The sequence below is a fragment of the Epinephelus moara genome, chromosome 5 (genome assembly GCF_006386435.1).
Source record: "Epinephelus moara isolate mb chromosome 5, YSFRI_EMoa_1.0, whole genome shotgun sequence".
Classification (NCBI taxonomy): Eukaryota; Metazoa; Chordata; class Actinopteri; order Perciformes; family Serranidae; genus Epinephelus; species Epinephelus moara.
In genome coordinates, this window is record NC_065510.1 from 1,675,445 (window position 1) to 1,689,307 (window position 13,863).

General features: G+C 42.3%; 1 protein-coding gene across 3 annotated transcripts in view; it reads right to left on the bottom strand.

Annotated features, from left to right (window-relative positions):
- LOC126390316 (mitoferrin-2-like) overlaps positions 1–13,863 on the bottom strand; it is a 19,309-nt gene continuing 5,446 nt past the window's right edge. Inside the window, exons 1-4 of one of the 3 annotated variants that reach the window (XM_050044563.1) lie at positions 12,829–13,375; positions 6,664–6,892; positions 6,399–6,455; positions 1–4,592 (exon numbers count right to left, since the gene is read on the bottom strand). In XM_050044563.1, the coding sequence (XP_049900520.1) occupies positions 4,000–4,592; positions 6,399–6,455; positions 6,664–6,892; positions 12,829–13,170 (1,221 nt within the window). In that variant the 5' untranslated portion in view covers positions 13,171–13,375 and the 3' untranslated portion in view covers positions 1–3,999. Of the gene's footprint in view, positions 4,593–6,398; positions 6,456–6,663; positions 6,893–11,786; positions 12,758–12,828; positions 13,376–13,863 lie in introns of those variants that run through there. The other 2 variants (XM_050044564.1, XM_050044565.1) reach the window with 2 other exon arrangements.

Consider the following 13,863-nt stretch of genomic DNA (forward strand, 5'->3'; position numbering starts at 1 on the left):
TTCAGTTCTCTCAGCGCTTTGAGAGCCAGCACCAAGAGAAGACCCTGCTTCTGCGAGGAGCTGCCTTAGCGAGTTTATTTACAATTCACAAAATACAGGTGTTGCTCTCAAACAGTGTTCAAGCATTTCACATTAGTGCCGTCATCTGACAAACCACAAGTTCCTCTCCTGTTCCTCTCTCTATTGCTCTGTCTTTGGTTTCCCAATCTTGAAACTTGGCTTCACATGAGCAACACTCCTACAATCATTTTTTAAATACTCTTTACCCACTCAGTTTTTTCCACTCTCATATGGTCTGTCTGAATTTGAAATAATCCAGGTTTTCCTTATGTGCAACCTTCCAGGGGAGGGTTTCATAGGCCGCCTTCAAATACCTGATTTTTTTTACAGCGTAGTCTTCATTTTTGTATAATTCAACATACAGGTTAGCTTCAAAACTTAGCTGGTTAGAGTTTGGGTTCATCTATATTTGTCCATATTTATTCATATATATAATATGTACAATTTAACCCTCTTTTATGGCTTCAATATTACATGTCTATCTGAGGATCTGTTTGTAGTAGTTGTGCGTTGAATGTATGGCGGCTAACTGAAGGCATGTGTACAAGTAATGTTAATTTATTCTGTGTACTTGTTTTAATGAATAACTTATTTGCTCCTATGAGTGATAAAGAGGTTGCTATAAGTGCTAGGATGCTGTGCGTTTAAAAAACACAAAATAAAACTAAACATAAAAGTGATTGTCGAAGGTAAATACTCAAGCGGCCTTTGTTAAGTCTGTTGAAAAAGATTCTTTTTCAAAAACACCACATATGCACGAAATCCTTAGTTTATAAACTCTTTCCTGGATGAAATGAAAATGTCCAGTTTGTAGGAGTGTTAATATTTTGTTAACCGAGGACATCCATGTGATGAATATGTTGCTTTCCAACAAAAACCTAATTTCAAATGTACCAGCATGAGTCTACAAGCCTATCAGTGATGTGTGCAGCGCCCTAATGGCTCCACCCAGAGACAATCTGTAGATGTGCGTGGATTTGAAAGCACCTGGTGCTAAATTACTAAAGTGACAACATGGAGCTGTTAATGCAATAACTAGTTTCATATTGTCCTTTAGAGAAATGTTAACGTAGTCTGATGCTAACCAGAGAAAATTATTATTTTGACCCACTTTTATTTTATGTGACTGCATCTTACTTTGAAGGACAACACAAAGTGGACAGCTCAGTTAGGCTGTGACGAGATTAAGCCTGTCACGATAATAACGTTATTGTGTGATATATGGACGTGACCATGATTGTTTGCTGACCGTGATATCGATCCAAAATGATGCCAGAATAAACAGAAGGGTTTTCCTAACAATTAAAAGACATGATGCAGCGGTTCGCCCTTTTTTCTTCTCTACACCGTCACCTACTTGAGTGAGTCCGAAGACAAATCAGTTCCTCCAGAATGCTGCAGGTTTTTTTGGGGATTGTTGCAACCTGAGATGACTGATTTCACAGCAGCTTTTCTAAAACACTGCGATACATGCTGCAATGTTTATAGGCGTTTTTTTTGTGTGACGAAAATGCAGGGATAACTGAAAATTGCATTTACAACTGATCGCCACCGATCAGCTGCTCAACTCAGCGCTGAAGGGCCGTCTCCGTGAGCCAATTTCCTTCTGCTCTCTGCCCGGTGAGCACGAGCTAACACAGCACAGCGTGATCTCATCCCAACTCGTAATATTTTGAGGCTAAGGCAGAAGCCCGGCAGCAGCCTTTAACATCTGATACCAAGCCGTTAATCTAATGCTAACACCGCAACGGCTCGACTCTGTTGTTAAACCTATTAAGCGCTGGGTTACGTTATGTGATGCTAACAGTTAGCCGTGTCACTGTGTGTGACTCTGTCCTCCCAGGCACAGAGCTCTAGTCCTGCAGCAGCAGTCTCATGTTGTTGAAGGAGGAAGAGAGGGGCTGAGTGAATCAATACACTGCATGCAGCCCTACGATGAAATTAGATTTTACCCATTTTAAATAGTCACATTTGCGGTTTAAGTTGCAGAGATTGGACAACATTGCAAGGCCACGCAGCCTTCATGGGGATTTGCTGAATTTGCATTAACTGTTACGAGTCCTGAAGGGACTGAAAAATAAAAACAGTTCAAAGATGACACAGTTTAGCTTACTAATAACCAGCAGCTGCACTTTTCCTGGGGAAGAGGCACAGTCCTGATAGTTATCAGCTTGCCAAGCCCAAGCAACGAGCCATGAAGTCTGTCATTCGTACTTTTACCCCTTACAACTTCATCCTCCACTCTGTAAATCCACCAGCAAACCACCCAGTGTCCATCCCTGGGAGCTGACTGCAGCACACTGGCTGGATTCTGGAGGTAACTGCTGTGTTCGTTAGTCGCAACAGGCATCACTTGGTTTTGGTTTTGTTGGTCATATTTTGTATTAAGTCTCAAACTTTGTGATTTTGGGCTACTCGTATAAAGAAACTATGATTTATATAGATGTTTCTTTATACGAGTAGCCCAAAATCACAAAGTTTGAGAATCTTTTCAAAATATGTTTAATATTTTTTAAACTTTCCAATGTCTGAATATTCTTTAGAATTAAAAGTTCATTGCTTTTTGAACAAGTATACTTGTATTATTAGGCCTTTTTATATCAGAGGCATTAACAGTCTGAAAAGGACAAAAATATGGTTTATCACAATTAATTTAGGAACAAGATATCACCCAATAAAAGTAGTTACCGTGACAGGACTTTTTTTGAGATCAAATCTGGTCAGTCACCACTGAGCTTTATGACACTGGTCCAGTCCACCCCATATTCACTCATCCAGTCACTGTAACACACACACATGCACACACATACACTCACTCATACATCTGCTCCACTCAAGTGTCGAATACTTGAGTATCTTCAATCCAAAACTAATTCTGAATTTCATGTAAATCCTTGTTTCATTTAAAATAAACTGTCTATAATATGTTTCTGTTCGTTCCTCTGAGTGGAGTGTTACTGTACACCAGCACAAGCATTATAAAACTAATTTGATCTTGCTGATTCTGTAACCTCCAGTTGTTTCTCCATTGTGTAGAGGTTGAGCTGTGCGCCCCCATGTGGTCAGAAGGTAATATTGTGGTAATACTTTCCAGTAGAGCAACATTTGCTGTTAAGAGAGGGTCATTAACACAGTTTATGATGCAGTTCTGAGGAACATGCTCAGGGATTTGTTTTGGCTCTGTATTCAAACACACTGGATTGTAAGCATGAGGTTTAAGTGCTGACTTTCCCCCATTAGCATAGGATTTCTAGCCCTTTTTATCCTTTTGGGGGGTATGTTTAAAAAATATGCTACAATTTCTACACAGCTCATTGTAAGTGAATGTAAACACCTTCGAATTAAAGCTCAAAGTCAGCACTTTAATACCAGAGTCAGTCTTGTTGTTTTGATCCAATGTACTTGAGTTCGGAGCTAAAACAAAGCTGTCTTATTGCATCAAACTGTACTGAAGGTAGCTGATGGGAAGTGAGCATTTCCTTGTTCAAACAGCAAAATTCAACATTGCTTTTAGTGTGCGTTACCCTCCATAAATAATAAGCTTTTTGAAAGCCAATTTCAAAACCAGGGGGTCTGTCAAGTTAAACACTAAAATGAAAATGAGTTAAAGCATCAGAATTTAGGGAGCTGGAACTTCCTTTCAGCCATTTCAAGGCCATTTTCTTCCCTGATTACTGATGGACACTTTGTCAACCCCACATCTAATAATGAAGTATTCAAGACAAGCTGTCGCCTAACAGTTGTACGTTCCCTCACCTGCTATGAACTAGATCAGACCGCAATTAATAGATCTCAGTAAACAAAAGAAAATTTTGCTCAATGAATCTAAAAATTCTGGAGCTTTTCAAACCTTTAGATGTTTTGTGACCAATACTGATAACCGTGACCTTAACGGTGTGATAAACCTGTGTGTCGATACCCAATGCTACGGCCAGGTGTTCACTTGTCGCTGTCACGATCTCCACGCAGCCGTCTCTCATGCTGGCGCTTGGTGATGATGTATTTGAAGAACTCGTAGACGGACCAGCTGATGGCTGTGGAGGGCATCTGGTAGATGACCCGAGCTTGAACGCCTTTGAAGAAGGCCGGCATGCCTCCCATCCTGTACACCGTCCGAAAAGCCTCGCCAAGACCAGTGATGTGGCGGCTGCCGGAGGCCGAGGCAGTGGCTGCTCCAACCGCTCCGGCTGCTGTTGCAGCCTCAGCCTGGATGACATGTATGGCCTGAGCCTCCTGTGTGTTCAGGAGGGTCTTGCAGACGTCGAGCGGAGTGGTGGCAGCGGCGGCCAGGGCTCCAGCCAGCGCCCCTGATACAACGTGAGAGGAGGGGTTGTACTGTCTGTGGGGGTTGAGGAGCTCCTGGAGGTACTCATAGGTTATGAAATGGAGCGCCTGGAAGGGCACGTTCATGGTCAGCTGGGTGGTGTAGCTGCGGTAGAAAGCAGCGGGGCCGTCGGTCCTCCACAAAGACCTCACACAGTCAATCACACCACGGTAAGGAGAGTTGAACATCTGCATTCTCTGTTTCACAACTAAAGGGGGAGAGGAGGGGAAGGAGAGGAAATAAGGAGGGAAAAACCCAGTTACATATTTTACATGATTCCAAAACAAAACGTGAAGAGAAAAGAGAAGATGGGAGAACACTAGAAATAAAGGATAAAAAGGAGTAAATCAAGACTTTCTGTCTCAAACAGTGTTTTCGTACAATATAGCAGTAACAATATGTAGAATATGCGATCCATCCATCCATCCATCCATCCATCCATCCGCTCATTCGTCCATAGATCTGTCCATCCATCCATCCATCCATCCATCCATCCGCTCATTTGTCCATAGATCTGTCCATCCATCCATAGATCCATCCGTATGTATGTCCATCCATTCATCCATCTACTGTATAGATCCATCCATCTATCCTTCCATCCATCCATTCATCCATCCATAGATATGGCCATCCATTCATAGATCCATCCATCTGTCCATTTATTCATAGATCCATCTACCCGTCAATCCAAAGATCCATCCATCCTTCTGTCAATCCATAGATCCAGACATCGTTCAGTCAATCCTTCCATCCATTCAGAGATCCATCCATCCACCTGTATGTCCATCCATCCATCCATCCATCATCCATCCATCCACCTGTATGTCCATCCATCCACCCATCCATCCATCCATCCATCCATCCATCCACCTGTATGTCCATCCATCCATCATCCATCCATCCATCCATCCATCCACCTGTATGTCCATCCATCCATCCATCCATCCACCTGTATGTCCGTCCGTCCGTCCATCCATCCATCCATCCATCCATCCATCCATCCATCCATCCATCCATCCATCCATCCATCCTTTAAGATTATTTTTAACCAAATTCTCAACTGTTTTTTGACAAACCATCTTTTCCTTATTCAAGCATTGCAGGTAACTATAAAGGTAAGTCGTACATGACTCATTTGACTAAAAGAAATTAAGATGAATAAATCACATTAGATTTAAGTCACAGGGAAATGGAAGTCAGAGAGATTTTACCCTCTGTACTGTGACACATTTCCCAGTGAAACACAATATTTATAGTAGCAATTAGTAATAGATACAAGAGGGATCTAAATCAAATCCATGGCATTTGATTTGACAAACACCATGGATTTGTTACAGGAGAGTCCGAGCAGACAGTTGGTTCCACACACCACCCCCCTCGCTATTAGATAAGGACGACAATGAGGGAGGGGTGAATGAATTAGACCTCAGTCACACAACCCACAAGTGGTTGTAGTAGTGCGGTTTTATATGACCGGTGTGGCTAGCTCGTGACCAAAAGTCTCATCTGATTGGATGAGCTTTTGATGTAAAAATACTCTTTTACTTATATTTGGCATTTAACAAGAGATAAGTGATCAGTAGCACATGGATACGGGATTAAAACTGGGAAATGTGTTTTTCATGTCATGATAACTTTAAATGATTTTTGACAACATATATGATATTTGAGAACAAATTCAAATTTAAGACTTTATTTACTTTTGAGGCCTAACATAACAACACAAAAGAAATTGAATTTAAGATTAAGTCTTTTTAAGGATCTGCAGACACCCTGCAAAAATCTTAGCAGAAATATGAAGTAACACAGCTGAGAGTCTGCAGCTCCACCAAGTGTCCTGATGGGAGAACAGCACCATCGGAGGGATTTTCTATAAGGGTCTCTGAAGAAGGTTAGGAATTTCAATAAATAGACTATGAGTAAGTCTTCACTGTGCAGAATGTACCATGAGTGTGTGTGAGTGTGTGTTTGGGGGTCAGGTGGGCTGACATAAGCGAAGAGGTGGAGGCTTTACCTTCAGCTGGGTTCATGGTGGCGTCGTGCAGCACTGTGGCCATGCAGCCCGCCAAGCCTGCAGAGAAAAAAGTGAAGAGGAAGTTAAAGCCTCGACCACAACAACCTCCTTCATAACCAACAAAGGGAGCTTTATATTTACAGCAAGTGCCTCAAAATGAGTTGTTGAATGGGATTTTAAAAAAGTAAGAAGGTTACAGTAAATTTGAGCATCGTGAATGGAAGTAAAATTTTCACTGCAGTGTTTCTGTTGGTACACATCTTACCATTTGCAAAGTGGCTGTTGGCCCCAGGGTGAATGGCGTCACTGAGTGAAAACTTGATCTTTTCGTAACAGGCAAAGTAGAGCGCATGGGCAGGCCCCGCCCCCACCGCCAGCACATTCACACCTCGGATCGGCCGCCACACGCCTTCAGTCCGCACAATCTGCCGCAAGGCATCCATCACGTTCCTGTAGCGTGCTCCCGGCTCGGGGTGCAGGCTCTGCATGCGGGTCTGGTGTGAAAGGAACAAACACAGACACAGCATTAAATTAGGTATCAACATCGTAATCCTCTACAGAACTGGTGAACTCTTCTTAGACAGATGATGTTCTTACAAAAAAAAGAAATTACAATGAATGCATTTTCATTGCATTTTAACCACGTGTGGTTCAAACTCAGGATGTCAACTCTCCTGATAGTGCTTGAAAAACCAGATGATCATGTAAGGAAAGTGCATTCAACAAGACAAAACAAGCTTGGATCATCTTGCAGTTTCACCTCTCTTTCACTTCTCTCACCCAATTTCAGTGTGTGTCTGTGTCGCTGCAGTGTCTACATCTCACACTGACAGTCTGTCAACTAGAAATCACACCAACTTCAACCCACATTTATGACCGTGCCTCAACCTCAAACTCAGACAGAAACAAATGCAGTCAAAGTCGCCAACCACAAACCACGAATGAGAACTGGGAGTGGTGCACGCAGCCTGGAAGTGGTGCGAGATAAAACACTCTTGCAATGCTTAGATAAGCAGTACTGTTTGCTAATACACAGGGTACATCAGAGAATCTGTGCATGGCTAAATAAAGCCACCCAAAACCAGAGCAAGGACAAGATTATAAAAGCTCCAGACCAAGATTGCGCAATCTTCAAACTTTTCATAACATGAAATAAGTGAATTGCCTCTGCCTACACCCTCCCCTCTGGGGTAAATATTTACAGCAGAGGAGGGTGCACGGCTGCCTCCTGGAGGCTTACAGGGACATTCCTGCTCCCTGCTTCTGGGAAATGGTAACTCACATGGAATGTGCCCAGTCATCCAGGATATGAGCAGTGTATTCAAGCCTGGTGGGTTTTTTTTGTCTTTTTTAGGGTTTTGGAGTGCCAAGTGGGGAGATTGCAAACCTAACTCCACACTCCCACCCCCCTCCTTCACATCCTGTCTTTCTGAAATAAAATCATGGTTCACCTCTAACTTTCTAAAATTAAACAGCAATAAAACTGAATTCCTACTCATTGGCACCAAATCCACCCTATCTAAAGTTGACACCTTCTCTCTCTCCATCGACAGCTCCTTAGTCTCCCCCTCCCCTCAGGTTAAGAGTCTGGGTGTCATCCTCGACAGTACACTATCCTTTCAATCTCACATTAATAGAATCACCCGGTCTGCTTATTTCCACCTGCGCTCCATCAATCGTCTCCGCCCCTCCCTCACCCCCCACACCACCGCTATCCTCGTCCATAGCCTTGTCACCTCACGCCTTGACTATTGTAATTCACTCCTCTTCGGCCTCCCTCAAAAGTCCCTCCATAAACTTCAGCTGGTTCAGAACTCTGCTGCCCGGATCATCACCAAAACCCCCTCTTCCCACCACATCACCCCCGTCCTTCAGCAACTCCACTGGCTCCCGGTTAATCAAAGAATCACTTACAAAATCCTTCTGTACACCTACAAGTCTATCCATAACCTCGCCCCTCCTTACCTCTCTGACCTCCTGCACGTTGTCACTCCATCCCGTGCCCTCAGATCTTCCTCCTCCCTCCATCTCACTGTACCCGCTGCCCGCCTTAGCTCTATGGGGAGCAGAGCTTTCAGCCGCTCTGCTCCCCAACTCTGGAACTCACTGCCACCTGACCTCCGTAACTCTGCCACCCTGCCCATCTTCAAATCTAAACTCAAAACTCATCTGTTCAGACTTGCTTACTCTCTCTAAACTGCTTCACACGGTCCCCCCTCCCTTTTTATTGTTTGTTGTCTTTTATTTTGTATTTTATATTTTTGTTTTTATATTTTCTGTACAGTGACCTTGGGTGTCCTGAAAGACGCTTTGCTCCTTCACACCAAGGGGGGGTGAAGGAGCACAAGTTAAATGTATGCAGTACTCGACATGTTATCTACAATGTCTGCACAACACTTGTTTTCATCTTCGTAGTGATTTTTGTGCATTCAAAATGTACTATGCATCGTCAACTTGTTATTTTGTTGAGTACTTATATTTTAGTTACAGTCCTACTATTGCATGTTCGATGTTCTCTGTGTCTCTTAAGTTTACCGTTGGCCTGTGGGACGACAGACACCAACCTCTGTGACTAAAACAATGACCTCTGAGGGACTAATCTTCAACCTGGCAGCTACGGCTGGCTCTGGCCTTGCTTAGTGATAAAAGGTCCTTGATTTGATTGGATGGCAAAGAGGTAATACTGTTAACATCTGCTATCCATGCAGCCTGGAAACCTACATTTTGTCTCCGTTGTCAGGTCAGTATAGCAAATCTAGTAAGCAAAATAACAGATTTCATTCCTTGAGTCATTGGCATTTAAAGGACAGTATGTAAGTTTTATTTTTATCTTTGCACCACATGTTGTTCATCCTTCTCCTTAATGTTATTATGAATCACATACACAAAGTTTTACATCACAGTCTGCCACATTATGTGCTTTGCTTACTGTCAATCTGAGTGTTCCAGGAAGCAACAAACATTTCTATAAGGAAATAAAAGTCTAACATTGTGCCCTCATAGACGTCATTGCCACATCACTGTCCTTGAATTCACCATGACGCTGTTAGCAAGGAGAGTTAATAATTTCCTGCTAAGTTTAAAACAACTAAGTATGATTTTTGTATGTACAGTGATGTTTGGTAGATGAGTGATTTTTTAAGTACAACGCCACGTGTGGTGCTGCTAATCAGTCATTAACGGAAACAAAGGTGTCTGTCTTCTCTACTAAACTACATTTAGGACTGGGACATCTTGTTGCTGAGTGTTCAAGATTGTTTTTTAATGTTATAAGAGTTGTTTTTGCCATGTAACATTACCCTGAGAGAAGCTATTTAGTGAATAACTGTCCCAGCATGGGAAGATAGAATTTATGAATATCGTTGAGCAAAGCCTTTGACTCTTTCATGACGACCAAGACAAAAGGAAGTGAAAGGGGAACTTCACCACACTGACTTAACGCAGGAAACCCTGCTTACAATTCCTAGTACTACTGCAAAAAGTTGACTCTTCTGTTGCTACAAAGGGAGCTGCGTGAAGTCTAACTAGCTAGCTGCTCGAGGCTACATTAGCTGCTACTAGCATAACACACCCAAATCTCCAATCGCACTGTCTGTGAAGACCTCTGAGACACGAGGAAACAGAGTCTGAAATTTGTGGAAAAAAATGACCTAGTAGATAAAAATGTTGGCTAACCTGCTGTGGAGCAACAGGGAACTAAGATTGCGAAAATAAAGAAATCTTGGTAAAAAGGAAGCTGTCCACATATCATTATTGTAGAAAAAAAAACAAACGGACTTCATTGAGCTAAAATATTTTTGCCCACAAAGAACTGTAATGCACTTCCTCCTTCTACTTCGTCTTTGTGGCTGAAACAAGGCAGCCACAGTTCTTGGACTTGAAGGAGGAACAGAAAAGTTAAGGGGAGAAGATCATTAAAAAATCTTTCACCTCTCCTCCTAAGTTACAATCACATTTCTTAATTTTTGTACTAATTTAATTCAGGTTCTTGTTGGACAAACATTTCAGATTTTTTGAGGGCCGTTCAGCAAAAAGATACCTCTTTTTTTATTTTATTTTATCTTTCGTTTTTTTTAAGAAATCAGAAATAAGTATAATTCATCCTAGTGAGTCAAAATAATACTTTTAGGCACCTAAGAATCATAACAACACAATCAGCTGTGCACCACGTGTCTGATGCAACACTTTGCAATGGTAACTGCTCTTGTGGCCGCGGGGTGATCAGGTTAAAGGCCATCTTGCCAAAAAGTGATCTGATCTAGAGGAGTTTATCGTTTAGGAATTTGTAGTAAACAAGAGTTTTGTTTGACTGATCACCAATAACTATTTGTTCTTTATCTTCTGATACAACACGAGGGCCTGAACAACAGTCTGGATACAGAGTACTAATGTCCTATAATACAGAATGAGTAGTTTGAAGAGAGCATGATTAATTTGTATTTTGTCTTAATGTTGACAACTGCCTTTTGACTTGTTCATTCTGATGAACCATTCCTAATTCTAATTTATAGGTCTTTGGTGAAAAGGGGTTTCATTGTCAGTGCAACAGCTTTTTGAAAAAGTCTTTGGTGTTGAAGTATGTTGAGGGATCAAGTAGCTGAATCGAAGCGAGTTTCTGTGGTGAGTTAACTGTCAGAGTCTGGAATGAGTGGCTAGTTTGGTCAGCTCAACTTCAGGCCCTAAAATGGTTCTTCATTTGACACAGGAAATCTTTGATGCAATCTTTGAGTAAAAGCGAATAGTGTACAGTCTGTACTTTTGTGCTTATCTTCGTAGTATAATGTTTTCACAATTAGTGCACAGGAAATTAATTTTCTTCTCTGCTTTGTACAACAGGAAATAACAAACATAAACCAATAGACATAAGCAAATGTTCTTTCCCAAGATTTATTTGTTTCCCTTTTCCCACTACTGTCCACAATTGGTTTTATGTCTTCCACCTGTACATAGCTCCTCAATTTATGTTGTGTGCTGTGGGGCAACAATGTCGATCAACACCACATGCTAAATAAAGTAAATGTAATATACATAACATTATCTTTGAATGCACTTACTATTGTAGTCTCTTTTCAAGTGTAAGCATGCGACATAGTCTTAGAAATGGTACGTAATGTGTTGCTTGAGTACAGCGAGGGTACAGGGAGTTTAAGGTCAAATTTATAGATCTGTTTGAGAGGGACCCCACAGGTATATCTGTCATATTAGGTCCCAAGTTTTGTAGATTAACACCTGAGCACTACTCCTGATGCAGGCAAATTTAGTAGGATGAATAATTAATCCTCTCCACTGCTGGTAAGACAGTTGGTTTCTACCCTAACATGGACTGGTGTGGTTGGGTAAGTATAAAACTATTCAGTTATGTCAGCTATATTGATTTACAGTACTTACACACACAGAGATAAGCGACTGGTAGGACAAATGTGTTCCACACGCTCTTCTGCCAAGCCAAGGTGTGTTATTTCCAAGCATTCACCCATCTATACAGTCGACCATTGATCTAGTGACCCACCTGTGTTAATCATTTACTACTGTTTCTTCACTATGGACTTTCCACATGACGTCCTTCACCATCTTTCACCACTTTAAATCCTTTATGTTATCTTAATAATCAGAAAGTTAACTCTGACTATCAATGCAAATGAGCTTTAAACCAAATAACTGCATCTTTGTTTAGATGACATATGCTAATTTGATTGCTATGCTCTCTCTGATAAACCTCTTCTTCCATTGACGGACACACAGCTAATGCTAAATCCTTTTAAGTTCAGCTTTTGTCAAGTGTTACTTTACCAATATTACAAACAACTAGCAGTATTTTTTGTTTTAAAAAAAGTACAATGATTTTTGTCAAGTGTTGGGACTCGGAAAAACAACAACAACAATGTCCCTCTTAAACTAAAGTGACGCCTGTTTCTATCCAAATGAATAAAGACTGTTAAAAGGTGCTGATCTAAGTAAAATATATGATTCCACTTCACAGAGACGTGTATGTTAAGGTCGTGTCCGATAATGGGGGCATGTTAGCCAGCAGAGGGGCAACTGCTACTTTAGCTAGCAGGCTAGTGTATGTAGCATGCTAGCTCAGTGAGACAATAAGCAATTGTCAGTTTGTTATTGCACAACTACCAGACAAAATTAAAGCCGAACTGTGGTAAACACACCCACTCGTTTTTAGATTTTCACTTTGACTATCCTGTGTTGCGTTATTTCCTGCTTAGGTAACGTTAGTTAGTTAACTGACCTCTGTTAGCAAGGTTACCCTGTTAGCTTGTAGCCTGACGTTAATCGAGCTCAGGCTTGTTTTGAGGCCTAACTGCTACGTTAGCTCTGGGTTTACCGTTAAACAACCACTGCTGCGCTCAGTGTGAAATAAACTGGACCTGGGCACGTTTGGAAATAATAAATGTGTTGCATGTCTTTGGTTTAATACCTTGACACAGTCGATTGGGTACATAAGGCAGTGCTCCATGATTCCAGCCACAGCTCCTGCCAGCATGTGAGTGCTGGTGGCTGCTCCCTGAGGCAGCCCTTCATAGTCTATTTCTGGCTCCACGGAGGTCGAGGTCTCCGGAGTTGCTCGATGCAACATCGAGGAAAAGTCCGGCTCCCCTGCCATTCTCGGTGAAAAAGACCCAACAAATCCTCCCGTGGCTTCCAGGAGCCTGCCGCCCAGCCATCGAAACTCTGTCCCGGCTGCAGCGCCTGAGACCCGGCTGTCGACGCCCGGTGTTTCCGCGGACGTTCGCCGGGACACGAAACCGTCCGCTTCCATTCAAGTGCGAAAGAGTTTAGTCCTGCTGGTCTGGTCAAATGGACGACTCTGGCGACCCGCCTGGTGGTGCAGTCTTCCCGGTTGTTTAATTAGTTTCCCAGCTGACCGGAGAGGGTTGTCGGGTCGCCGCTCCTTCGCGGTAGGCAGCTGTAGAGAGTCCGGGAACCGGGAGTCCAGACAGGTGGGACCTCGGTGGGTTTGTCAGTGAGTCACTCAATAAGATGAAGCTGATTCGACAGGCTCACTGTCAATCACTGAGAGTCGCTTCCATTGGCCAGATCTGTCTTCGAAATAAGGCGGGCATATTAAGTGGGCGGGGTTTTCGCGTCAATGGGCGTTAACGATTTCGTAACATCGGAGATCACATGTAGGCTACGTCAGGGAAGTGTTTTAAACAGGACGTCCCAAACTGGAATGAAAACCAAAAGAAACATCCATGACTTAGGATATAAAGTATGAATAGAAAGTTAAAGGCCAACAGTATAACTTCTTTTGTACATGTATAAACAATATGGCTTCAAAATCTTTGTTTACATCAAAAGGATCAGGTGCATATAGAGAATATAGACAGAAAAAAAACAGACAAGAGATCATATGTCATATCACACCCACACACACCACTTTATTAGGTACACCTTGCTACTCCCAGGTTGGACCCCTTTTGCCTTCAGAACTGCCTTAATTCTTGGTGCC